This window comes from Leptonychotes weddellii, chromosome 12 (genome assembly GCF_054177405.1).
Source record: "Leptonychotes weddellii isolate Sample4059 chromosome 12, ASM5417740v2, whole genome shotgun sequence".
Classification (NCBI taxonomy): Eukaryota; Metazoa; Chordata; class Mammalia; order Carnivora; family Phocidae; genus Leptonychotes; species Leptonychotes weddellii.
The window spans coordinates 13879628-13907615 of NC_138380.1; the positions used below are offsets into that span (position 1 = coordinate 13879628).

Sequence of the window (27988 nt, forward strand, 5' to 3'; positions counted from 1 at the left end):
CTTACACCCAAGAGCTGAAGTTGGTCCGGGAAGTAAAAGATCTATTGCAACTATGTCTGTCTAGGATGACTGTAAAAGAAATAGATTTTTTTTTTTAGGTAGTTTCCTAATGGATAGGAAAATGAAAGGATCTTCTAGCAAGAACACTGTGAAAAGCCAGTGAGCAAATACAAATGCCAACGTTTTACTGTTTTCATTTTTATAGGTTTTTTTTTCCTTTTTCCCTAAAGAGCTTTTTAAAAAATTGATTGGTGTATCACATGCATTATTTAACTGAATCCTCACAACAGGAAGCTGGTGGTGTTGTTCTAGTCATGTTACAGGGGGAGCAAACTGAAATTTAGAGACCTCAGGTTCTCTTGCACAGGCCTATTCAGCTAGCAGCCAGGATTCAAACTCAGAGCTGTCTGGTTCTAGAGCTGTAGCACCCAATGTCATATGGAAATGATTAGGGTTGGAATGAAAGTGTCACGGGTTAGAATCAAGGGGGACACGACTTTACAGGACAGCTGGGGCCAGGCTGGAGGATATTAAATGTCTGATGTTAAATAAGGAGGAGATGAGACCTTGACATTGGTTCTTTAAGCAAGTTGCCTTCTTCACTGAGGTGGGCCAGGAACACTTCTGTCATGAAGCAGGGGTTCAGCCCTGTCAGGAGGTTTCTTCCAACCCGGAGATTCTATGATGGGACCGTGAACCCTTTGGCAGCACGATGCACTAAGGGCGAATGCATGTCTCTATCATCATTACTGCTAGTGTGATGCTAGGAGCCTTCCCGTCTAACAACTCTCTGTCACCTCCCTCCCTCCCTCCCTCTCTCTCTCTCCCTCTTTCTTTCTTTCTTTTCTTTCTTTCTTCTTTCAAGATTTTATTTATTTATTTGAGAGAGAGAGCATGAGAGGTGGGAGGGTCCAAGGGAGAAGCAGACTCCCCGCTGAGCAGGGAGCCCGATGAGGGGCTCAGTCCCGGGACTCTGGGATCATGACCTGAGCTGAAGGCAGCTGCTTAACCACTGAGCCACCCAGGTCCCCCCCTCCCTGGCACGTTTCTACACTGAATGTGGAAGACTCTGTTTTGTGTGGAGGAGTGGACGGGCTGTCGGTGAAATCTATATGAATATTTTTGAAATTCCAGCCCCCACTGCGTGTCAGCTTTGGAGATAGACTTCAGTGAGACAGTGTTCTGTAGTAGAGAGTGCACGGACTTCAGAACCTGTGGCCCCAACCCTGGGTAGCGCACCTGACTGCCCCGAACCCCCATTTTCTCACTGGCGAATGGGCACGTGCCTGCCTTATAGGACAGCACCTCGCTTGCATTCTGAGAGTCTAATAGGTGAAGCACTTCTCCACCAGATGACCTAGCACTTGGTCCTATCTACATCATCATCGATGATCAGCAGCAGCTTTATGGTGTTATACGGAAAAGAACTTCTCTCCATGAAGTTGGACCGTGGAGCTCAAACACCTCTTTCCTAGGAGGAATACTGTGGGGAAAGTTCGGTCAGTTTGAAATTGGTTCAAGGCCCAGCTCAAGCAGTAGGCTACGGAGGCCTTGTGAGCATTGATTGAGGGGAGAGCTGTGAAAATACCTTGTAAATCCAGAGAGCTTGACTCGACTCTTAGGCAGAATGGTAAAATGCTATTATGCCATGTCAACTAAAATTTCATAAATTGGATTCCCATGCATAGTCCTTTGCAGGATCCAGGAAGGCTCCCTGTTTGAGGAGGTTCACTTTGCCTCTTTGTCTGGTTTTTGGTCTCCAAGGCCATATGACCCCCTCTCACTGGCTGCCAGTGGTGATGGGCCAGTTCTGGCCTCATCCCTGCACCAGCAGTGGGATATTAACCTGTCTGTTGAGCGCCTGAGCCCACAGCTGCCAAGGAGACCCAGCTGGAGCTGATCTGCTGGGCTGAGTCACAGCATCTGGTTGGGACAAGTTGGGACAATCTCTTTTTAATCACAAGTATCCCCCTGGGACCTACTCAGTGCTCACCACCTTGCAAAGTTCCGAGGTATGGGTGGAGGTCAGGTACAGTTGGTCCCTTCTCCTGAGGAGGTTCTTTTTCCAGAGAGGAGGTTAGCATAATGCATTCAGTAACACTGCGAGTTCTTCAGGACTGCCTATCGTTTAGGGCTACTTTGTTTGGCAACGTGATAATTACTACAAAACCCAAAGTAGGGAGAGTTCAGGGATGGTTAGCAGAGTAGTTAGCAGAGAAGGTTTATTACTGGTTATTCGTGGGATGTTCACGAAAACATTCATTACTGCTGCCCAGGAGAAAGAAAATGGTGTCAGCTGAGTAGCCCAACCTGGTGGCTTCCATGGGAAAGCAGGGCAGTCAAAGAGAGCCTTGCCTCAGGGTAGAACAGGATTCCAGAGGTTTAGCAGGGTCAGCACAGCTGGCCGGAGTTGACATTGCCGCTCAGGGGACAGAATTGTGGCTGGGAAATACAGGGATTGTGAGTTCAGCTCTTGAGTTTGTATTTTAATTTGTTTTGGGGACCTGCTGAGGGAGTTGGACCTTGACTTCAGGTTATCTTATAGTCTGGAAACCTGGATCTTAACCTTAGCCTTGCAGGTATTCTGCTCCTTGCTCTGCAAAGTGTAGTCTGTGGACCAGCAGCATTATCTGGGAGCTGGTTTGAAATGCAGACCCCCAGGTCCACCTGGACTTGCGAGTCACCATCTGTGTCTTAAGGTGATTCACATGGACATCAAAGTGTGAGAAGCACTGGCCTAAATGGCAAGCTCAGGAAAGGCATGGCTTTTCTATTGTCTTCTTTATTATTTTGTATCCCCAATACCTATTTCAGGTTTAACGCATGGTGGCTGCAATAGCCATGAGTCTTCCTCTGACTTGGGCATATCTTGATCTCTAGGGACATTGTAAGCTTCTAGGGAACTAATTGTAAAGTGAGGTGTGCAGGGGTGGGGGAGGTGAGTGGGGTTGGGGTCGACCTTCAGTGGTTGAAAAACTGAAGTGAGCATTAGAAGCACAGGTGGTGGGGGTGGTTTTGAGCAACTCAAAGCCTCTGAAGGTGGGTCACAGGATTTGTATTTTTTTTAAAAATTTACCATTATGTTCAAGAATGTTTATTATATTATCACATATAATAATAAGATATTTAAATATCTCTCAAGAAGAAATAGACAAAGGGACACCTGGGTGGCTCAGTCGGTTGTCTGCCTTCTGCTCAGGTCATGATCCCAGTGTCCTGGGCTTGAGTCCCACATTGGGCTCCATGCTCAGCTGGGAACCTGCTTCTCCCTCTGCTTGTGCTGTCTCTCTTTCTCTGTCAAATAAATAAATAAAATCTTTAAAAAAAGGAAGAAATAGATACAGTGGGATACAAATCAGAAGTTCAAATAAATGAAATAGAGCTGCATGTATAAACATGAATAAATCTAAACAAAGTTCTTGGAGAGAATAAATTTGCAGAAGGATGTGTGAGGGATGGTACTATTTATTTAAAGTTTAAAATGTTCATATGTATGTAATGGAAATATGCATATGTAGTAAGAATGTAAAGAGGAATGGGGATGATAACCAAGTTCAGCGTATTGTTTAACTTTGGGAGGGAGGAAGGGAAATGGGTGGGAGCTTTAATAGTCCCTTCATGTTTTCTTTCTTTCTTTCTTTCTTTTTTTTTTAAATATTTATTTATTTATTTATTTGAGAGAGAGAGAATGAGAGACAGAGAGCATGAGAGGGAGGAGGGTCAGAGGGAGAAGCAGACTCCCTGCCGAGCAGGGAGCCCGATGCGGAACTCGATCCAGGGACTCCGGGATCATGACCTGAGCCGAAGGCAGTCGCTTAACCAACTGAGCCACCCAGGCGCCCTCTTTCTTTCTTTTTTAAAAAGATTTTATTTATTTATTTGAGAGAGCGTGAGAGAGCGAGAGAGAGAGAGAGTGAGAGAGAGAGAGAGCACGAGAGTGGGGTGAGGGATAGAGGGAGAAGCAGATTCCCCACTGAGCAGGAAGCCCGATGTGGGACTCAGTCCCAGGACTCCAGGATCATGACCTGAGCCGAAGGCAGACACTTAACTGACTAAGCCACCCAGGCGCCCCATGTTTTATTTCTTAAAAAAGGAAGAGTAAAGAAAAAAACATTGCAGCAGCAAACATGGAAAAACAAGATTTTCCCCAAAGGAATGAATACATAATTATTAATGATACTGTTTTCTACAATTGTTCCGAATGTTTTAAATATTTCATTATAAAATGATTAAAACAAAAGTCTCCTGGTGATTGTGATGCAGGCAGTTGACCTTTGGGAATTCTTGCCGTTGATGCTTCTAGGGGCTTTTCAGTTCTAAGTGTGTTTGTGTGCCGAGAACTCTCCCCCAAGCACCTCTCTTATTCTTGTAGATGGCGGATGCCTATCAGGCTGTGCCCAAGGCCTGTGGCTTCCTTGTGTTCTGTCCTGATGAGATGCAGCCACTTCTCATGTTGGTGACGTTGGCAAAACCCACCAATCTAACTCTACTTTGAGGACCTAGCCTACAAGGGTCTCTTCCCTGTTGTCTCCTTCTCTCCTTTATTAAAGGAGAAGTTCTGTCCTACAACTGCCATAATCTTAGAGCTCTAACCTCCTGCCTCCCCATCCCCAAGGTGCATTTATTTTCAGAACACCTTCATTGACATTTCAGTGGAAGGACTTAGTATCCGTGTGGATCCCAAGGGTTTTCTTTGCCTACCCCAAGAATCACCATTTGAAATCAGTTCTCTTGTTGCTGTATCTGCTTTTGTAACTTCTTTCTATACCAGAAGTGTCCCTAAAATTTAATCAATAAGGATGACACCTATTAGTCTGTGACTCAGGGAGGTTAAGAAGGACGAAATGGCTCTAGCAGCTGGTGCCAAAATGCACTTTCAAATTTAACTTAATTTTGTTGTTATTATTTTTTAATGTAGTCTGTAGTGGTAGTTCTAAACTAAGGATGATTCTCTCCTCCCTCCCCCCAACCCAGGGGACATTTGGCAGTGTCTAGAGACATTTCCGGTTTCCAAACTGGGGGAGTGCTACTAGCATTGGGTAGGTGCTAAACATCCTATAATGCACAGAAAAACCCTACCCCCCCCATAACAAAGAATTAGCCGGTCCAAAATGTCAATAGTGCCAAGATTGAAAAACCTGGTTCTACGCATCCTCATAACATGACTATCCCCCTGTCAGTGAGGGACAGTGATTAGGCTGTACTTCTGTTAGTGTGGGACCGTGAAACAAGGGATACAGGAGTCCCTGTGAATATGTGTATAGACCATTCCTGTATCATCTTCACTGCATGGTGTGGGCTAAGGAGTCAATGGTATTGGAGATGGAGAATGAGAAGAGATTAAGGAAAAACTGGAGAGAAACAGAGTCCAGGTGGTGGGGAGAGCAGAAAGAAGCTGCCTCTGATGCCTTTGAACTTGGCACCTTGCTATTAATAGTACCCTCATGCTATAGAAATACAGGATAGGGTATTTAAAAATATTCCCAATGAAAAACGTGGTAGGTAGTTACAGTGATGGCCTCTGGTGAGTTGTGCTGTCCTCTGCCCACACTTGTCTGCGTTGTGATTTTGCCATTCCTCTCGTCAAGAGGTGGAGTCTCTTTTTCCACCCCATGCGTCTGGGCTAGCCTTGTCACTTGCCTTGACCAAAAGAGTGTTGATGGGTGACTTTTGGGGCCATTCAGCTTTGTTTTTCTCCCTGTTAGAGCCTTTCTGCCATCATGTGAGCAATCTCAGCCTGACAGTCAGGCATTCGGCTGGCCCGGCCCCACATAGCTCCCAGCCAACCTCCCAGCTCAGTGAGCTCACGTGAAATGAGCTTGTGTGCCCAGCCAGTCCACAGAGGAGTGTGGAATAATAAATTGTAGTTATTAGAAGCCACTAAACTTTGGGGTAGTTTGCTACACAGCAATAGATAACTGGACATTGTATGTAAGTGACTTCATCTGAAGCAGTAGACGATGTATTTGCCTTAGGATGTTGTGTAACTATCAGATCATGGTTAAGAGTCCTTCCTCCTTTGTTTCTCGTAGCACTTCTCAGAACTCCTGGATGAGTTTTCCCAGAACGTGTTGGGTCAGCTCCTGAATGACCCTTTCCTCTCAGAGAAGAGCGTGTCGATGGAGGTGGAGCCATCCCCGACGTCCCCGGCGCCTCTCATCCAGGCCGAGCACAGCTACTCCCTGTGTGAGGAGCCTCGGGCCCAGTCACCATTCACCCACGTTACCACCGGTGACAGCGTCAATGACGGTAAACCCAGAGCAGGGGCAGCACCTGGGACCACAGCACCTTTGCCTCTGAGCTCCTCGGGGGTGTGCAGTGTGTGTTACGCTTCTGTTGGCACCCACTTTAGCCACATACCTGCTCCGTGTAAAGCCTAGGGCTTGGGCTGTGGGGAAGTACAAAGGGGCGTGGGGCGCATTTCTTTACCCCTGGCTGAGTCCTCTGGGAACTTGCTATCTCTGAATGGTAGTCGTTGCTTTCTTTGACCCTGTGGATTGGGCAGCAGAGCATCCTTTTGCAAATCAGGTTGGCCTATCTGGTTGATAATTCCAGGAAGTCCATTGTTTTAAGAGGTCATGTCATTTTTTTCTGAGGAAGAATTTTTCTGACCACTCTTCTCCACAGAAGCTTCTTGGGCATCCTCTTAACCCATATTCACTATGTTCCCTTGACCACATGTATATGAGATCTTGGTGAGCATTCCTAGTATTCTTGGTGACCCTTTCTTGCCCATCATCAATGCCGTCAGTAAGGTATTTGTTGAAGACCTAGTTTTCTTGGCTTTAGAGTATTAAGCTGTTTGGCCATTTGTCTGTAGAGTGACTGTCTTCCATGTCTGAGCTCCTTTATCACATATTATCAGTGCCTTAAAGTATAGCCATTCATTCACCTTGTGGTTCTTGAGTTCACAGGCGAGACATTGAAGGAAATATAAAAAAAAAATGTGCACGTTGCTCTTCTAGAACTTATCATGTGGGGAACATGAGAAATGTACACAATTGACAGTAACAATGTTGAAATATGCTAAGGGTGGTGGTGAAGGTGATGTGATCTGCAGTCAGACCTCAGTTTAAGATCTATGTCAGTGACTAGTTAGGGGCAAACTACTTAATATCATCAAACCTCAGTTTCCTCATATGTAAAAGTAGGATAAAAACAGCATCGACTTCATGTCCTGTTGTGAAGATTAAACATGAGAATCTATGCCAGCGCCTAGCCCAGGACCTGACTCATAGTAAGGATATTGTTCTTAGCTGCTGTTGCAATCACTATTATTCCAAACCAGGAACTATAAGAGGATGGCAGGACCTTAGGTGGTCAGGAAGTTTTTGTGGAGGATTTCTCAATTTCCCAGGCTATGTGCTCCAATGAAATATGATAGTGGGTTCCTTCCTGTCAAACTTACTGTGGGATTATTTTCTTTTTGTTAGTTTAGTCTTCATATGTCTGTTAGATTCAGCGAATTTGCTTTAGATTATAATCTTTAAGAGGGCAGGGACAAACTACAAATCTGATGGAGCTGGTTTCTTAGGACTAATGAATGGAAATATTTCTCTGGATAGTAGTTAGGATACTCATAAAGTCAGGACTCCCAGGAGTTATATGGGATGAAGATATAAAAAAATTGAAGAAGAATATTCACTTTTGTTCATATTCATTCCCTATTGCAAAATCTCAAATAGTTCTCCATTGTTCTATAGAATGAAGCCAACCTCATGACATGGCTTTTGAGGCCCTTTGTGGGCTGATCCTACCTCCCTTCCCCACCTTGTCCCATTGCTCCCTGTCTGCGTGGCTCTGGCATTGAATTCTCCACTCCATGCCTTACACTGCTTTCTCTACTCTGAATTTCCATTACCTTCTCTCACCCTCTTGTCAGCCCCACTAGTCGAATTCCCACCAATCCCTCAAGACTCAACTCAGTGTCATCCAGTGTCTGACTCTCCCATCTGGAAGTTGTCAGTCTTAATGTTTTCATAGCACTATTATTGTTTGTATGTTTATTTGTTTCATTTTTGCCATTTTTGTGAAGACTATTACACTCGTCCTTATATTTCAGCTATTATTTATTTTTCTGTTCTCTGTTTTGAGCTGGCTGTGAGCAAGTGTGATTATGTGTTCCTTGTACTTGCTTGGCACTTTGAAGGTATCTGATGAAGAGTTATTTCATTGAATTAATTGTGCAGTAAGTTGTTAAGGGAGAAGATATGGAAGACTGAAGCACGTTCCTCATCTCTGGTGATGGCGTCAGGGAAGACACCTGTTCTGTTCTTCCGTGCATTGCTAGCTCTCTAATGATGCAGATACACTGGGCTGTGAGCATTTGATCAGGTGGTATTTCTTGGCTTTTAGCAGCTGTCTTGTGTAGAAGGAAACACAGTACCATGGAGAAGCAGATATTTTATAAATGCTTTATGATTCACTCTTAAAATTCACTTCATAGTGATCTATTGAGTAACTACTTTGTACTTCACCTGCCAGGGACTGTCCTAAGCATTGAGGGTAAAAGAGCTAACACAATGAACAAAGATCTCTGCCCTTGTGGAGTTTACATTCTAGGAGATAGGGGTGGAGTAGAAAATAAGAAAAGGAAAGAAGTAAAATATATGGTTTATTAGATGGTGATGAGCGATACACAGAAAAATAAATCAGAAAAAAGGGCAGGGAGTTGCTGGGGGAGGTGGGCTGGTGTCTTAGTCTATTCAGTTTGCTTTAACAAAAATCCCAAAGACTAGATAGCTTATAAACAACAGGAATTTCTTCCTTACGGTTCTAGAGCCTGGAAGTCGCAGATTAGGGTGCCAGCAGGGTTGGGTGAGAGCCCTCTCTAGTCGCAGACTTCCTGTGCTATCCTTACTTGGTGGAAGGGGTGAGGGAGCTCACTGGGGTCTCTTTAATAAGGGCACAGTTTCCATTTGTGTGGCCTCCATCCTCATGACTTAAGCACCTTCCAAAGGCCCTCCACCTGATACACCACATGGGGCATTAGGATTTCAACGTAAGAATTTGCGGGGAGCACAAACATTCACACCAAAACAGGGGAGGAGGAATTGAAATCTTAAATAGGATAGATAGAGCCAAGGCCCTTCTTGGAAGGTAGTGTCTGAGCAAAGATCAGCAGGAGATGAGCTAAAGAACTAGATGTCTCAGGAAGAGGCTTCTAGGCAGAGGAAACAACAAGAGCAGAGGACAGAGGTGGTGTGGCTGGAGTCCTAACCACAGAGCCACACTTACAGTGAGACATTAGCATCTGTGGAGTCGGCAGCCATTCTGCAGACTTGCTGTTCTAGAATATGCAGACTAGAGAAGTCCTCAGTGATCAAGGCAGATTGGCCTTCCCCTTCAGTTCCACGTATGTTTGTTGAACACCTGCTGTGTGTCAGGCGCCATCCTACCACTTAAAGGACACAATAGTGAAACTTAGATCCTACCTCTAAGTAGCTCAGAGTCTAGTGAAAATGCCACGTACCTCCGTACTTTACCAGACGGAGTATAAGCAATGTCCCAAGGGGAATGAAACTGTAGAAGTTCAGAGCAGAGGGAGCACGCCCAAGGAAGATCATAGGAAAGGTTGCATGAATGAGGCAGAGCTTCCTGGGGCCTTGAAGCATTGAGTAGAGTTGGAACAGTGGCTGTGGCCACTCCCAACAGAGGGAGGCTGGAGGGCGAGGACATTGATTCTTCTAAAGCAAGATCTCTAGTGAAATGACTGCAAATAAGCAGGTTTCCGAAAGTTCAGGGTCTCGTCCTCTTCCATGATGAAATGATTTCTTCGTATTTTAATTGTAATCGATAGAAATGTAACGTAGGGGAACTCATGAGTGCCACCTATGCCAATGGTATTGGGGAAAAAGAATCAGTGGGTCTTTTCCAGGAAGGCTTTCTTATCATTAGGCCAAAGCGCACACCTTTCAGTGCCCTCACCTCGTGCCTTGTTCTATTTATAGATCCCATGCTGCAACAGGCCTCTGCTAGTAACTTGCTGAGAACAGTTAATAGTGGGTCAAATATATTTTGCAAAGGGTTTCCGATCCACAGTTGATGTTCAAATATTGGTATTTCTCTGAGTTAAAGACACCTTTCTCAGCCAGCAAAAGCACTTGTATCAGTAGGGAATAATGAACAAGGAGAGTAATCATTTGGACTGTGAGAAAATCAAAGTTAGACAGTGTACATGAGTAGATGGGGAACTTTCCTGGGAAAGCTTTGTCCAGGTCTCAGCTTCCAGTGTTTTTCTGAGTTTTGGGTGAAGGGGCAGATGTTTGGGAACAGAATTACCGTATTCATTTGAACCCCAATTTGCATCTGCCTTGAGGGAGGACCAATCCCAAGGATCCCTCTTGTGCCACGTCCTCTGTCAAGCAGATTCCCTCCCTGTTGGAGAAGGGGGATAGCTCTTTAGGCAGTGCGTCAGGAGGCAGCCTTTAAAAATTGCTGTTCACATTAAATTTAATATTCTTTTTCTCTTGCATTGGGAAACAGCTTAAGCAGAACTAGGAGTCCTTGTTTCTAGGGACTGATAGTGAGTCAATTATTTCATTATACCTGGGAAAGCTAGTGATTCATATCTCCTTGTCCAATTTTTCTTAGATTAAGTGGAATTCTTCTATAGTTGCCTCTAAGCTAAAAGAAAGTAATAACGGTTTGAGTAGACCCTGTCCTAGTTTATTAGGATTTTTCTCCCTCTTTCTCCCCTTTACCCTCTCTTCTTCCATCTGCCACGTCTTCCTTCTTCTTTGTCCTTGCTTGTTCTTTCTCTGCTAACTCTCTCTTCTCCCCCTACCTCCCTCCTTGAGCTCCAGGCCAGTTACATAGGGCATATTTAGTGCTCTTATCCTATTAACTTGTCATGGACCCAGATGGACTGTAGATCCCTAAAATTATATACAACATTTGGGCTCTATCTACATTTGGACAAGCAGAGGAGTGGTTGTCCTCTCTGAGTCTGGCGCCTGGGCTTATGATAGAAGCTCTTTCGCTATTCATCACCATTCTTGGTATTGCCTTTACTTTCTTTTTCTAACAGGCAAAAAGGATAATGAGGCTTCCCCTAAAAAGAAAAAAGAAAGAAAGAATGAGTGACTTCTTTGTCTGCCTAACCCCTGCAATGCTAGAATGGCAAAAGAAAACAATGTGCACATCATCTAGCAATTGAAATTACTTTGGATATTCACGTGTGAGAGTCATAACTTTGCTTAAGGAAGAGAAGTGTACAGGAGACGTTGTTTTGTGTGTATTAAATGAATCTTTTGAAGTCAACCATGTGTTCCGCAGATATTTATTTAATTCATACTCTAAACATGGTATCCTACAGGAGGACCAGAGCTGCTCAATGCAGAACACCTGCTAATCTCTTGAGTCAAATTGCCTAGATTTGAACCTGGACCCTGCCTCTTACTAATGGGGTGAACTTAGGCAAGTTGCTCAGCTCTTGTGTCTCACTTTCTTGATCTTTAAAATGAAAATCATGATAATAGTACATACCTCATACTGCTGTGGTGGGGATTACATGAATTAATGTGTATTAAATATTTACAACAGGGCCTGGCAATTAGTGAGCACTAAGTAAATATTGTTGCCTTTAAGCAGATTACTGCGTAATTAAATATATACTGCACCAGCTGGCTGCTGTAGGAATGACTGGAGTAAGGGAAAGAGGTTCTCCGTACGCAGACACAGAAAGGACACAGAGTTGGGGAGTTGTCCAAGAGAAAGCGTGCTGCTCTCAGAGGTCCGTCTGATACGTGAAAACCTTGAGAACAGTGCCTGGCACATCGCAAACAGTCAAAACATTTCAGCTATTATTCATTGGTCTTAACCTGGCAATCTTTACCGCAGGAACACTAGATTCGAATTCTATACAAATATAGCGAGAGCCAGTATTGCACTTTTTGTAGTGGCTAATTATGGGCTCAAAACACATTAACTGACTACAGTCACTTTTGGCTAGAGACCTATTTAATCATTGATCTGTCGAAAAGCAATATACGAGGGTGGCAAAGAGAACAGGCTGTGAATCCCAGGTCTGCCCCACACCAGCTGGGCAACTTGGGGTGAGCTATTTAATCTCCTCGTTTCCCTGTCTAGCAACTGTGGGGAATAGAAGTGCCTGCTGTACCTGGCTGCTCTTAGGATTAAATTAATGTATGTAAAGCTCTTAGAACAATACTTAGCACACAGTAAAAAGAGTGTTTGCTATTTTTACTGTTTTTACCACTTCATCACATCACTCATGACTGAAGGTTATTTCAGGGTCAAGGCTCTCAGGGAGGGGACCATGGACAGACAGGCCTCTAACTTTCATTCCCGCATGTGGTGGGCTGTAGTTTAATAGGATTCTGACACATTCAACTCAATTCTTGCCCTTCTCCCAGCCTCCAGACTCCAGCCTTAGCATTTCTTCCTTTAAGAGCTTCTTGCATCAAAAATCAGTCAAGATTTGCCAACTCCTTTGAACAATTTCAAAGAGCAAATGTGGTTATCAAACGCTGAGGGATTTATATGAGGCATACTTTACAAAAATTTCCTTTTCACGTTAGCCCTGTTATATAAATAGCAAATGGATATCTAGGTGTATATATCCTATAAGTGGTATTTGCCCCATACGATTTCACTTTTTAAGAATATATATGCACACACTATATATACGTATGTGTGTATACGTATATAAATATATATATATATATATACCATATTTGTAAAGATACTGCCTAATCCTAATACAGAGTTTAACCTTTTTCTTTCCCCTCTTCCGGAGGAATCAGGATCCGTTCAATGCAGTTACTGATGCAGTACATATGGGAATGATTGAGGATGTTCATTGTGCTGTTGCCTCCACGTTGTTTCAATTCTGTGTCTTTTCTAGCCCCCTGGGCATCCTGTTGTGTGAGTAGTCTGAGTCTAGCCTCATTTCTCATAGCAGCTCCATTTTGTCCTTGGATGGGAAGGACTTGCTCACCACCAGGAGACAGGGGCTTGTTTTTATTTCCTTGCTGATAGCTAAGTGGTGATGCTGAGGAAATGTGCCAGTTGAGTTTGACAGGAAGCTGTTTATAAATAAAATCAGATGATATGGGGGTTGTTCTTCTTCCCCGTGGTATGCACTACTGACCTTATTGGGTGATGTTTTCCTTCCGAAGTGAAACTTAAAAGGCAGGTAAACACAATTTAGGAAAAAAAACACCTTTTTTTTCACTCAATATCTGAGCTTCAGGTTTTAGAAACTGGAGGGGGTAGAGTGTATTGACTCTTGTTTTTGTAGTTTAGCCAATAACTCAAACATCTAAGTATAATTCCAGTTCTAAGCCATGGTGGCTCTACTGATGTTTTTGCCCAAATAATAAAACTACACAAATAAGGTCACGTGGAAAATCGTAATACGTGTTCTGCTCACTCCCTTTCACTCTACCCTTTGTTAACCCCCTGCCTCAGAGGTTACATTTGTCATTTGGTTTTCTCTGATTTAATGTTTATTTCCAGTGAGGAACAGAGGACAAGCCAACACTTAGTAGTTTAGGATGAAAACTCTTCTCTGATGTCAACTGCCAATGGAATGCTGTTCTCACTGAACTTCGTACTGGCTGACTCTGTTCATGTGCAGTCAATTATTTTATGATGTAACTGGTAGATCTAATCAGCCGATCTATAAATTTATTGATGTGGTTCACAAATGATGGTTTAGAGGAATTATTATGGCAAGTAGGTGCAACTCTTTTGTCGCAATGGGTTCTGATGTAATGGATTTAATTTCTTGTTTACACATTCAGCTAGATTGTGTAAGTCAGCTATATTGCTGTGTATTAAACCACCCCAAGACTCTAGCTTTAACCACAATCATTTGTTATTATAGCTCATATGTCTGTGCCTTGGCTGGAGGTTGGCTGCTTTAGGTGGGGGACAGTTGAGTAATTTTCCTAGATTCAGCCAGATTCACTCACATATTTAAGGCTGGGAGTTGACTGATCTTGGTCAGGCTCATTTGGGGGGCAAACTCTGTTTTACATGTCTGCCCTCCTTCTCCTGGGGTCAGTAGATTGTCCTGGCACATCCTTTTCATTAGGATGTCGAAAGTACAAGTTGTGCAAGTGCATTTTAAGACTTTACTTGTGTTAGGAAGCTAACATCCCTAAGGCCAAAGCAAGTCATGTGGCCAATCCGAGGTGGGGATTAGTCCACAGTGGGAGGGCACTGCAAAATTGCATGGCAGTGGACATGGATAGAGGGGTGACTATAGACCTGAAGCCAATTATGCAATTTATAACAAATATGAAAGTAGTCACTGACTCTTGTTGAGTCAAGGGACTCTGAATGGGCCCCCCTTGAGCCACTGGGGCTTCTATCTAATAATAATTACCATCATAAAGCATCGTAAAATAGAGCAGGTAGAAGCAGGCCATGTCCATGTGCGATTATCCAGGGACAGTATATCCCAGTACAGGAAATTTAGAAATCGTATAAAATCTAAAAAAAAAGTCATTCATGTTCTGAATTCTTTTCCAGAAATATTTTTACTATTTTGATATACTTCCTTTCAGCCTTTTTTCTATCACTTTCTTCATTAATAGTATATAAATTAATATCCCGATTTTTTTCTTAATAGTCTATAATAAATCTTTCTTTGCCTTGTTATTAAAAAGACTTTGTATGTGTAATATTACTGTCTGCATAAATGTTCCACATATGGATGCATCATAATTTGTTCACCTTGCCCTTGTTCTCTACTATTTTGGTTATTTTCAGTGTTTTGTGATTATAAATAATGCAACAGTAAGCAATTCTGTGCACAAATCCTTATTTACATTTTTAGTTGTTTCTTTTACAGAAAGACTACTGGTTGGAAGTGCAGAGATCTGGGTCTGCCACAATTTTGCTGTGTGATCTGGATCTATGTGTCAATTGCCTCATTATAAAATGATGTATTTGAGCTTGATGGCCTTAAACTTCTTTCCGATTCAAAAACCATCTTCAAGTTAGAGTAATAAATTACTTTATCGGAGTGGAAGCATAAAGGCAACACCAGTGTTTTGTCCTCAACAAAACTCACGGGAAAAGAGGCAACTTCCTTGGGCTTCTCACTTGGAAGAGTTCAGTGTCTTTGAGAGAGGAGGTTTTGCTTCGTAGTTTAAGTATCATTGTTCATCCTTCAGTCTCCATTCCTGATATAGCAATGATTATATATATAATTTTAAAATAGGCTTGTAGGACACGGAGCATTAAGAATATCAACTCTCCTGTCCTATGTTTGAGGATTGCTTAGCTACACTGGAAGAACTGACTGCATTACCTGTCTTCATTTTGTCTTATAGTTTTGCATTGCTTTTTGTTTTTATTTTTGCCTCTATTTTCCCCCTGTGAATTAAGCTTCATTACAGTAGTCATATAAGTGCACAGCCTGGGGATCTGGCCTTATCTCACAATTTCCTGGTGTGACCTTTTCTCAATGATGCCTCCTTACTGTTAATTTTAATATATACTGAGGCTGTATTGCATCTTACTATCTCTCTTCCAGTCTCTGGCAGGGATAAATACTGCTCAGTGTGGACAGGCTGTAAGTGTTGACTTCACAAAGCAAAGGCATCCATATGTCATTGCTGAATAGAGAAAGTGTAATCTGTGCACTCCGTCTCTCTAGCTCTTCCCAGATCTGTCCTGAGTGTGTCTTCCTTGCTGGTGACAGAATTTTCTTGTTCTTATGCTCATTTTGGGAGAGGCATTAGAATCTTCACTTGGCTCTTCATCCAGTTGCTTCTCTAAGTTGAGCGGGGTGCCCATCTGGCCAGCAGAATTCTGTGTCAAGTACAGTATGGTCTCTCTCCTCTGGCCGCCATCAAAAGGCCCTTTGTTTCCTACCCCTCCCCCTCAGCCAGGATGTGGTGTGCACCCTGCAAATGATGGAAATTCTCCCATCACACCATAGCACTCAGCAGCTTTATAGAACAAGTTCCAAAAGCAAAACATCTTCAACCAACCGAAATCTTGCCCATCTTTACTTTGCCTCAGGAAATAAATCGGGGATGGGATAATTAATCACGTCAATTATAAACTGGATTTGGAGGGGCAAATCATTTTCCTTTGTACATCTGAATCTAACGTTTTCTTGGGTTTCAAGGAAGTTGCTTAGGAAACACAATTTTAATAATTGTGAACTTTCATTTTTAGCTTCTATGCCCACTCTTTCCCCATCTCTAGCAGTTCTAAATGATCTTCATGTACCTTTCCTGAAGAAAGCTTGAGTCCAATTCTTGAGTGTAAAATCACTGCCTAATGGGAACGACTTTGCTCTTCTGTACAGTAATGATTCACTAACCGTGTCTGTCTGTGTGTGTGTGTGTTTAAACATTTTCATAAAGCAAGGAACGTATTTTTGCTTTATTTTAGCCTCATTTTAGTAAACATGGTTTCAGATAAGGAATGCTGACTTGGGGAATTTCTGACTTGTTTTTTCTTGTTCTATATCTGTTTGCAATCTCCTTGTCTTTTCTTTTCCTGCCCATCTCCCTCCTTTTGGGCTGTGCTTGGCTAGTAGCTCTGAAGTAATTTGGTAAGAAACAGGTGGATGTAAGCTCCTAGAAGAATGTGCATTAAGTGTAGAGGTGCTTCTGTCTGTTCTTATTCCTTTGTCCCGATCCCCAGGCCTGTGATCATCATGAAAGCCAGTAGCGAGCCCAGATCTACACTTGACAAAATCCAGCTCTTTTCTCTAGATATTTGGTTCATTTTCAGTAAAGGCAGGTGTTTGTTACAAACTCTGAAGTTTCGCAGAGGGCTAAGTAAAGTTCTGGAAGTCTAGGTCAGGCTTAAGGCATAAGTGGGGTCATAGGGAAACGAGGACAAAAACAGGGAGTGAGAAGAAACTAAAAAAAAGAAAACCAACTAACTGTCCACTGGGAGAAGAATAGAGCCCACCTCACCATGGTCTCCAGTCCTCTTCCCTGAGACTCTGGTTACACACCATTTGTTTCTTAATTTTATTTATTTTTATTTTTTTTTTATTTTATTTATTTATTTGAGAGAGAGAGAATGAGAGAGAGCACATAAGAGAGGGGAGGGTCAGAGGGAGAAGCAGACTCCCTGCCGAGCAGGGAGCCCGATGCGGGACTCGATCCAGGGACTCCAGGATCATGACCTGAGCCGAAGGCAGTCGCTTAACCAACTGAGCCACCCAGGTGCCCCTGTTTCTTAATTTTAAATGTACTTATTGGGGCACCTGGATGGCTCAGCTGGTTAAGCATCCGACTCTTGATTTCAGCTCAGGTCATGATCTCAGGGTCATGAGAGCGAGCCCCATGTTGGGCTCTGTGCTCAGCGGGGAGTCTGCTTGGGATTCTCTCTCCTTCTCCCTCTGCCCCTCTCCTAGCCACGCTCTCTCTCTTTCTCAAATAAATAAATACATCTTTAAAAAGTGTACTTATTTTTAAATAGATAACACAGTCACTTGGTTTGAAAACCAAAAAGTGTAAAGCATCACACATTGAGATTCTCCCTCCTGTCCTGTTCCCTGTCTACCCAGTCTCCTTCCTGCTCTGACCAGGAAGGCAGGTTTCTTTCTTTTACATGGATCCTTGAGGTTCCTTTAGGCATACATGTACTCAAAGTGAATACAAATATAGATTCTTACTTGGCCATTCATTTCTTTATCCATTGATCTCCTCTCTCACATCCTCACTTTATTTCCTCTTATTCTATGCTCAGTAACTCCTGGTTGGAGCTCTTTTTTTGAGGAGCAAGATCAGTGGTCATTTGTTTTACTTATGTCTGATACCCCTGACCAGATTCATACGTGTGCTTGTCTTCTTCCCATAGATGAAGTGGAAAGTGAGAAATGGTACCTGTCTACAGACTTTCCATCAACAACCATCAAGACAGAGCCAATTACAGAGGAGCCGCCCCCAGGACTTGTTCCCTCTGTCACTCTGACCATCACTGCCATCTCCACCCCTTTTGAGAAGGAGGAACCCCCCCTGGAAATGAATACTGGGGTATACTCACTTTTCTTCCCTACACATACATTGGATCAAAAGACACGGATCCTCATTCTCCAATAAGGCATTTAACCTTTTTTGGAACTAGTGGCTCTAGATGTTTCCAAATATGTAATTGCATATGTATGTATGTATATATCAAGGATATGTTGATTTGGGATCAGCATTGATTATACCACTTCCTTTAAAGGCATTGTTCAGAAAACTAGTAGCAAGTCCGATTTCATTTTTCCAATGATTGCTGTTACAAAATTAAGATAAATAGATGGATATCCATGGTTAAAACAAACCCCAAACTACCCATGGGATTGATTTTTAGGCCAGTGGAAAGAGAGGGGTTAAATGATAATTTGATCCTTGGCTTGTATGCCGGGGCTGATGGAAGTGTCTGTCCTGTGTAATGTTTTCCCTTTCTTGTGCAGTGTGGAGTTGCCCTGACCCAATTTGGGGATCTCCCACTTACCAACTTTTATTGTATTATGCATGGAAAACATACAAAATTGGGCATTTCTTCCTTATTCGATTCCATGCCTACGTGCCTACCCCACCTTCTCTCTGGGTGTTTCTAGTGTCCAGTGATGGACCAGATATCATACGTGGACATTTTCTTCCAGATGTTGGAAGCCAGTCCTGAGTTTCCTAAAGTTCAGAGCCAAAGGTTTATAAGCAGTGACTCCACTGATGTTAAGTCAGATCTCCTCTGAGCAAGGTGTCCTATCTACCTGTACCTGTTTAGGAAGAGGTCGCACGGAAGCAGCAGAGCTGCCAAAGCTTCGGTGCACACTTGTTCTTAGCGCTCTTTACAATCCATTTTGGAAAAGATGGGGGACTGTGGACAGAGCCCCTCTGCAGCTGCGCTCTAGAATGCCTTTCTCGTTCACTGCCTGGATCTGTTCATTGCACTGGGCTCCTAGTGTGTCTTAGTCTCCTTGCCCCACAAGATGTTAGTTCAGTTGATTTTTTAGTATGTAAGTAAGAAAGGTCAGGGTCTTGGGTCCACTCGGAGCAAGGCCAAGACCCTGACCTTTCTTACTGATTTTTATTTTTTTAAATGCTGTGTTTGAAATTCTCCCTCTAGGTTGATTCCTTGTGCCAGACCGTTATTCCTAAAATTAAGCTGGAGCCTCATGAAGTGGATCAGTTCCTCAACTTCTCTCCTAAAGAAGGTCTGTCTACTCTCCCTGCCTTCCTTCGGGTTCCCAGATGTCCATGCACAAAGGGAATGTGGGAGAAAGTGCTGGGATTAATTTGTACCATAGGCATCGCCTGCTTTCTGAAATAGCTCTGCTCTTTAAAACCTTGATTCTAAGTACAGATGTTGAAAGCTAAATTTTAATTTCCCGTCTATGTTATATGCTTAAATCTTTTATCTAAATAGGTGTATGTGCTTAAGGCTTTTATGCTAAATCTTATATTTTACTTTTACTCCCAGCAGGGGTGTTTTTTTTTCCCCCCCCCCAAACCTTTCCAAACCTTTATAGTCAGCTATGACTTGGGTGCTGGTGAACAAGGCAAGTGTTCTTTCTGGGTGTGAACGTGTGAATCAAGCCCCATTCTCTGTGCCACTGTGGTGAGCAGTAGAGGCCAAGACACAAATATCCACAAAGGCACCTTGCCCTTTGTAAAGTGAATTCACAATTTGTCTGATCATTCAGTGTGTTTAAATGTTGATTTTAGGTGACAATAGTTACAAGGAGCCTCTTCCCTATTTATAAATTAGTTCATGACTCTCACTGGGCGTCTTGCCATCCATTTAGAACAAAATAATGTCGTATTCAAAGTTGTCATACTTTTCGCCTTTTCTTTCTCTGTGTCAGTTTCTTTCTGATTTCTCCCTCTTGTTCTCAGATGAAGCCCATAAGTAGGAATCCTGAACACCGACCCCCCAAGTGTCATAGAGTCGAAGGAAGCTTTCTTTGCCTTTTCTTAAATTGAGATACCCCTGCGTGGCCCCTGTGCTTTAAATTTTGTGCCTTCAGGGCTGCTGTCATCTTCGTTTTTACTTATGTCTTCAGGATGAGGTTAGAAGGACAGTTCATTAGCGTGGTCAACAAATAAGAAATTCGTATGTGTGTTTGTCATAGAAAAGGCCTCTGTGTTACGGTGTATGCTTAATGTATGGGTGTTACAAATGAGCAGTTCTCATGAAAGCATAACCTCCTTCATTCCACTAGAAACGAACTCAGGATGTTATCTGTGACAATTTAATCAGGGTTGGTATTTGCCTTTATTATCAGTAAGAAACGATTACATTTTTGAAATTAACAATACCCGCTAGAATCCATATAGAGACAATATTTCTTTCCACCGAGTGTTATCCATTAGTGCCTTTACCGAGTGTTATCCATTAGTGCCTTTCAGCTTACATACTCTTCTAAAGTAATTCCTTTCATTTTCATGAACACTATCAAATACATCTTGCTCTTTTAGTTTATGTTGCAGTATGCTTCAGAAAGTGTCCTAACTGGGGCGCCTGGGTGGCTCAGTTGGTTAAGCGACTGCCTTCAGCTCAGGTCATGATCCTGGAGTCCCGGGATCGAGTCCCACATCCAGCTCCCTGCTCAGCAGGGAGTCTGCTTCTCCATCTGACCCTCCTCCCTCTCATGCTCTCTGTCTCTCATTCTCTCTCTCTCAAATAAATAAATAAAATCTTTAAAAAAAAAAAAAAAAGAAAGTGTCCTAACTGTAACAATGAATGGATCACTGGAGGAGAAACATTTCAAGGGTAAAGTAAGTGGCAGGCAGTCCTTCTTCATTATCCTAGATAAACAGAGAGGAGGAAATTCAATATCCTTGTATGCAGTGGAGCTTCTAGGCAAAGTAGCTTATTGTCCCCAGACCTTTCAAGTAATCTGAGACTGGCATTTCAAGTGATATTTAGAAATCTGATACCGAGGCACCTAGAGCCAGCTCAGTAGCTCTTAATAAGCAGGAAAGAGGGGATTCGAGTTTCCCTCACTTCTCCCGTCATGCCGTGTCTGTTTTTTTTTGTGGAGCACCTTCTGCTTGGACAGGAGAAAAGTATTAGAATAATTTGGATGGTGCTAAGTGAAAGGGACAAGTAAGCTCTAGGTACACTTGGCTAGTTCTCCAGAATATAACAGCACAGTGTGGCAGACAACGGGAGCCCCTAATAGGTTTTGCTCTTGGGTTTGGTTGTTTTTTTGGTTTTTTTCCCACCATTGTTAAAAGATAAACTGAGGCATATTAAAATCTTTAGGAGTTTATTTGAGCAAAAGTGTATTCAAATTGGCAGTGCCAAACCAGAAGGGGTTAGGAACATTCCACCAATGGGAGCTCAGGGAGAGACTTTGATACTTTGCTACTTGGTTAACACTCTCAGGACTCCATTCTGGGGGGGCACATATTTGAGGCCCCCGGAACCGTTGGCAGGAATGTTGGCACTAGAGATACAAGGATTATTTTAGAATATTCGTTAGCTTGCGGAGTACCCACAGACTCTAAAAAACCCAGGGAGCTCTTTGGCAAGACTTTGTCAGAGAAAAAGGGAAGCATCTAGTGAAAGGTACTATGTTAGAAAAAGAGGAAGAGAATAAGAGAAGAAAGAGCTGTGTGCTGTGAACAGCCCCCGGGGGGGGGGGGGGGCGTGCGGCTGGAAGACATGTTACTCATTACCTCGGATATTCAGGGATTTCAAGAGAGAGCCACCTGGTCGTTGCTTGTCACCTGCAAAGGCAGCTCTGGGTGGGATCTGGTAGGTCACTTGTGCCTCAGAAGACCCTTCCCTCCTCGGGCAGTCTCTGGTTACAGGAGAGAAGAAGAGGTCGAAGCCTTTCTGTGGCCCCAAGCACTCCTCCGGCCGAGCTGCAGCTTCCATGCTAAAGGGCTCGGTTGTCTTGGGGGCCCCTTGGGGGTGTGGGGTGAAAGGCTTACCCAAGGTTATGCCCCTGGGCTCAGTAGCAGTGGCTGGCGCTCAAGGCATTTCGGTTTAGCGGGAATAGAAAGGAGACCAGAAAAAGGAGAGCTCTTTTGTCAAAAAGGTTGAGCTCAGAGTGGATTCTCCCTACTGGAGCCCATCCCTGCTGCCCTGGGGATGTGTGATTGATAACACCGACTGCGGCTCCCGGCTTCCAGCAGACACGGTGTGTCTGTGACTCCCTGAGGGGAGGCCAGGGGACCGGGGAGCAGCAAGGCCCCCAGCACGCACACACGCACACGCACACATACACACACACACACTTACTTCTTTTCCAGTGTCTGCCTACCTATCTACAGATGGATTTAGAATTTGCTGAAGGAAGAATGTCTGGTGTCTTGCCTGCGGGCCCTACCATGCACATTCCTTCAGAAACAAATGAGCTTTTCTCAAAGTAACCATTGGAAATGCTCTTGGGCCCCAAGTTTTGCTAATTTTTTTTAAGTACCTAATCCATTAACATGGTTTACAAGTCAAACATATAAATGATATGAAGTGAATACAGTGAGAAGTTATGCAGGCACAACCACAGTCTACCCTAATTTCCCCTGCCCCCAAGACATCATGATTTTATTAATTTGTTTTTTCTTTTTCTCTTTTTAAAGATTTTATTTATTTATTTATTTATTTATTTATATTTATTTATTTGACAGACAGAGACACAGCGAGAGAGGGAACACAAGCAGGGGGAGTGGGAGAGGGAGAAGCAGACTTCTCGCGGAGCAGGGATCCCGATATGGGACTCGATCCCAGGACTCTGAGATCATGACCTGAGCCAAAGGCAGACGCTTAACCAACTGAGCCACCCAGGCACCCCAATTTTATTAATTTCTTATATATTTCCCAGTATTTCTTTATGCAGAGACAAGCAAATACGAGTCTATATTTGCCTCCGCTCCTCTTTCCTACAAAAGGAGGGCTACTTTATACACGGTTCTGCACCTTGATGCTGCCCCCCCCCCAACAATATCTGTTGGAGATCTTTCCATATCAGCACATGCAGAATCTTCATCCCTTTGTTCGGCTGACCTGAGTTCGGCCGTGTGGACATCCAGCTGTTTAACTGCCCCTGAGTCCTGCTTCGCTGCTGTCTGATGGATGAAATCCACTTTCTTTCCCTCAGCCTCCGTGGAACACTTGCACTTACCTCCCACCCCTCCCAGCAGCCACAGCAGTGACTCGGAGGGCAGCCTGAGCCCCAACCCGCGCCTGCACCCCTTCAGCCTGCCTCAGACCCACAGCCCCGCCAGAGCCGTGGCGCGGGCCCCCTCGGCCCTGTCCAGCTCTCCTCTCCTCACGGCGCCTCACGTGAGTATTCCACGGGCAGCTCGGGGCTCAAACCCTTTCCCTTTGGTCACTTGGAACTTCACTAGGAGTGGGTGCCCTTCAAGGCCACTTGACTTTTGTTCTTGTAAAGAGGTCTTAGGTTTAATTGCTAAAACAGGGTGCTAGCCATCTTAAAGAACATTATTTTAAGACCTGCCTATAATCTCACCATGCTTAACACAATCCTCTTCCTTTTCCTGTGTACATTCCAATTATTACTTGTATGTTTTATTTTACACAGCCAGAAACATGAGGGGTAAAAATGTTGTGTTGCCTTCCTCCTCAAAATCACGTCCCAAATACTTACCATCAATTTAGATGATCCTATGGCCTACAATAGGAAATAACTTGTTTTTCAAATAAACAATCTTTGATGAACTCAAAACTTTGAGATTAAATGTTTTGTTGTTGAAAGCTCAGAAATATAGTTTAACCCTTTTTTCCTGTGGTACGACTCCCAATCCAGAGACTCAAGTTAGAAAGCATGAGTCATCCTTAAGGGCACCTTTTTCCAAATGAAAATAGGGACAGATAATTAACATTTTACTGTTCTGAAGAGTTCATTGATCTCTGTGAAATTTGAAAAATCATAAAATTATTATCAACCTTATTGAATTTATATCACATAGAGAAAATTTGAATATTTAAAAATTCTATAAGAACCATCTATCAATTAATATAATTTTGATGATTTAAAGTCAGTGTGTCCCAGAGTTCTGGATCTGTGGCCATGTTAAGAAATCCTCCCAATGTCACACCCCCATAGCGTGTTCTTTGTATTTCTCAATTAGCTCTTGGTATCAAATCTGAATACCTCTACTCGGTACTAGGTGCCTTGACCCTTCCCTATTTCAAGAACTTCTTATCCATTCTAGACAGAGTAGCATCTTCAAGTGCTTTTCAGAATACGGCCTTTGGCTTGGAATGCCCTCCTCTCTCTATGTAAATCATCCCCTTCCTTTCAAAAGGCCCAATGCAAGTGTCCTCTCCTACCTAAAGAGACACTCATGTGTCTCTTTCCCCAGATTATGAATGCACCTTGAGTTGATATTACAGTGTAGCATTTAATTGTCCTCAGCCTTTCATGTGTATTAATTCAGTCTCAATCTTGATTACAAGCTATGACTTGAGAAATGCAGTTTGTTTTGAGTGTTCCATGACATTTAATGTGGGGCTCAAATGTAGTCAGCGCTCAGCTTCTTTGACTATGTATAAACACATTATTCTATTATGGCCTGGATGAGATGAGCTACAGTCCTCTTCTTCACTGATGATGGACAATCTGGGACTGTCCCAAGCCAGAGACTTCCATCGGATGTGCCTGTAGGTGTATTTCTGGGAGCCCTGGCCCCTTAGCTCTCAGTGGGGGACAAGAAGTGACCCCTGGTGTGTGGAGAGCATCTTGGAAAATTGTGTTTTTGGGAGAACAAGGAAACTCTTTCATCATCAGAGCTCCAAGTGAATCCTCCATCACTCCAAGGCCATGAAATCTCAAGAGATGTGGGAAATGAATCCTGTAATGTTACTTTTGATGTTTTAGCCAGTGGGGTACCTTCTGGGAACGGATGGCTGGAGGTTTCTTCACCCTTTCCCTTGAATGATAATCCTTGGGTTGTAACCTTCACATGAGAGTGTGTTCTCCGTCTTTGCTTCCTCTTCAAACTACTCATCTCTCACCAGAAGCAGACGAGCATCCTTTTCTCTCAGACGTTTGCAAGTTTCTTTTTTTTTTTTTTTTAGATTTTTTTAAATTTATTTATTTGACAGAGAGAGAGACAGCGAGAGAGGGAACACAAGCAGGGGGAGTGGGAGAGGGAGAAGCAGGCTTCCCGCGGAGCAGGGAGTCCGATGCAGGGCTTGATCCCAGGACCCTGGGATCATGACCTGAGCTGAAGGCAGACGCTTAACGACTGAGCCACCCAGGCGCCCCACATTTGCAAGTTTCTTGAGTATGCCCAGTTGTTCTGCTTTGACCCTTTTTCTGCCCCTTGATCTGCACAGAAACTGCAAGGATCAGGCCCACTGGTCCTGACAGAAGAGGAGAAAAGGACCCTGATCGCCGAGGGCTATCCCATCCCCACCAAATTGCCTCTAACAAAATCAGAGGAGAAGGCTCTAAAGAAAATTCGGAGGAAAATCAAGAACAAGGTGAGCCCTTCAAATCTAGGTGCTTCTATGAGCAGAGACCATGACCAGAATTAAGCCTGCATGCCCCCATTCCCCCTCTTCCCGGTGGCCAACACTGGCCAATCTCATGGGGGTGGGGGTAGGGGGACAAGGCTCAGCCTTGCCCTTCCCCTCAGTGGTGACTGTTCCTCCAGTCCCTCTGCCCATCCTCTGGGTCAGTGGATCCCAAACTGGGTGTGCATACTCCTTGGTGCCCAAGGGGATCCATTCAGGGCTGACAGGAAAACATTAGAACTCCCATTAATTTTTTTTATCTCAGCCTTTTAAGTTTCTGTTTTATGATGTACACAATATTTCCTTCTAGTGGGCATGTACATAATTTATAAAGAGATATAAATGCATTATGGGTGTTTAATTTTTTTTTTTACTAGGTTTTTGATTTAAAAAAAAAATTCTGTAGTCTATTGTTGTATACCTGGATTCAGGAGTCTCCTAGCCCTAGGTCCCTACACTGCAAATCAGGACTGGTGAGGCCAAGGGGCATGGCTAGGGCACAGACAGGCCAGAAGGCAGGAGGCAGAGAAAGAAAGAAAAAGAGAGTCCAGTTACCACTTTTGGTCCATGTGCAGAACCAGTAGGGGGCTTATGTCTGACCAAGCCCAACCGTCTCTGTGTATAAGTTATAGTTGAGCCAACTGAGGCCACAGAGTTGAAATCATTTATCTAAGACCACACAGATGGTTCGTGACCCACGTGTTCTGTTCTGACTCAGGCCTGCCATGCTTCCCACGCGGGGCCCAGTTTGGTGAACTAGTGACCACACAGGCTGGTTGGAACCAAGGAGGTCAGAAGAGTTGACTCACAGATGAGCCAGCAGGTTATCTAAATGAAGAGTGGCCACAGAAATGAGCAGGACCCTGGTGATTTGTGTGCTAACAGACTCCTCTCTTCCACGTACACATAGCTGACTTATGGAGATGGCAGGAAGTTAATCCTCTTTTCTCCCCTTCTTTCTCAGATTTCTGCCCAGGAAAGTAGGAGAAAGAAGAAAGAATACATGGACAGCTTGGAGAAAAAGTAAGGCTCCTGCGCAACTGGGTGTGTTTATTGGGTAGTCTGCATAGGGAAACGGGAGTGCGCGAAGCTTCTGTTTTCCAGAAGTAGATGAAGTTCATTCTGGCCACCATTAAAGCTCGTTGGTTCATCAGCTATGTTTTGCCTGCCACCTAGTGGTTTTTAGAGGGGGAGACCTTATAAGTATGGCCTTAAGTAAAAAATACACTCTCTTAGCAGGCATTGGTACCACACCATTTCTAACCAGAGTAAGTCCTCGAAGGCTTCCTTTCAAACAAGTGCAAACAGTAACATTCGTTCCTGTTCCTGGAACTCTGCTCAGAGGAGAGGCACTGTTTCAGCCGAAGGGAGCAGTGCTAATTAATCCCTCACACCCTAGAGAAGGAGTGTAGGCAGTACAGTGAGTCGGGCTGGTGTTCTATACATTCCGTCCACTATAATTCATGCTGCAGGCCAGCGACTTCCCACAAAACACTCGAAGGCAGCTTTTGTTCTTCTGAATAGTCCAAAACATCAAGAGGGCTATTAGAAAAACATGAATGAAATGCAGTTTTGTATTAGCCTTAGAATATAGTTCTCTGGCTGGCCAACAAATATCATTTAAGATGGAAATGAGGCCCCCAACCCAGAAATGAATCTTCCCATGTGTCTGGGGAGAGGAGTGGATCCTTGCTGGTTGTTGACATTCCTACTGAAAGTTCGTGTCTCTACATCCTAGTTTAGGTATTGGTAATTGAGCATGAAGTAGTCCCATTCTGTTCCATTATCTTCTGTAGGCTTCAGGGTCAAGATGGTCTTGGGGGCTTGCATGCTCCTGCAGCTGGATTCCTTGGCTTGAGGTGCTGGGTTTTTGTCCTCCCCTCTTGTCTGTCCCAAGCCCCTTGGCTTCCTATCAGTCCTTCTGGCCAAGACTACAGCCAGCAGCATCCAGGCCCCTGTAGTATGGGGGAGATGAATGATGGGCATTGAGAGCATGGGCATTGAGAGGGATGAGGTGAAAGAAATTGAGGTTGGAACACCCTGGAAGGACTTTACATTTTGTACCATCCCTATTTATTTTCTGGTCCTGAGGCACGTGTTACTCATCTCTCTCTCTCTCTCTTTTTCTTTTGTCTTCTTACCTTTCTTCCCAACTCAGGCTGGCCAGGCTCTGTCCCTCATTTCCCTAGAGTAGCTGATGCCCAGTCCTCCTTCTCCAAACCCCACCTGCCTCCACCCTAGCTCCTGGCTTTGCATTTGCTCAAGTGATACAACTAATTTTCTTCTCTCTTGCTCCTCTGTAGGGTGGAGTCTTGTTCAACTGAGAACTTGGAGCTTCGGAAGAAGGTAGAGGTTCTGGAGAACACCAACAGGTGAGTGTCGCTGGAGTAAGGAGCTGTTCAAACTGCCTAATGGAAGGTGGGGGAAAAGGGGGTGCAGATCCAGGACCAGAGCGGGAGGAAAGTGGAGGAGATCACACTGAAAGCATAGTTGTGGGAAGGTGCTCGGGACGGCCATACTCCACCCACCTGTTCCTGCCACACACGTGCACTTGCACATG

The 27988-nt window shown here is 43.8% G+C and overlaps 1 protein-coding gene across 2 annotated transcripts in view; it reads left to right on the forward strand.

The window, feature by feature from the left end:
- Window positions 1-27988, forward strand: part of CREB3L2 (cAMP responsive element binding protein 3 like 2) — a 106722-nt gene that overhangs the window by 57851 nt on the left and 20883 nt on the right. For both annotated transcript variants that reach the window (XM_081800025.1, XM_081800026.1), the window contains exons 2-8: window positions 6033-6249; window positions 17806-17981; window positions 19063-19150; window positions 23045-23229; window positions 25249-25395; window positions 26393-26451; window positions 27732-27800. In XM_081800025.1, the coding sequence (XP_081656151.1) occupies window positions 6033-6249; window positions 17806-17981; window positions 19063-19150; window positions 23045-23229; window positions 25249-25395; window positions 26393-26451; window positions 27732-27800 (941 nt within the window). The remainder of the gene's footprint in view (window positions 1-6032; window positions 6250-17805; window positions 17982-19062; window positions 19151-23044; window positions 23230-25248; window positions 25396-26392; window positions 26452-27731; window positions 27801-27988) is intronic.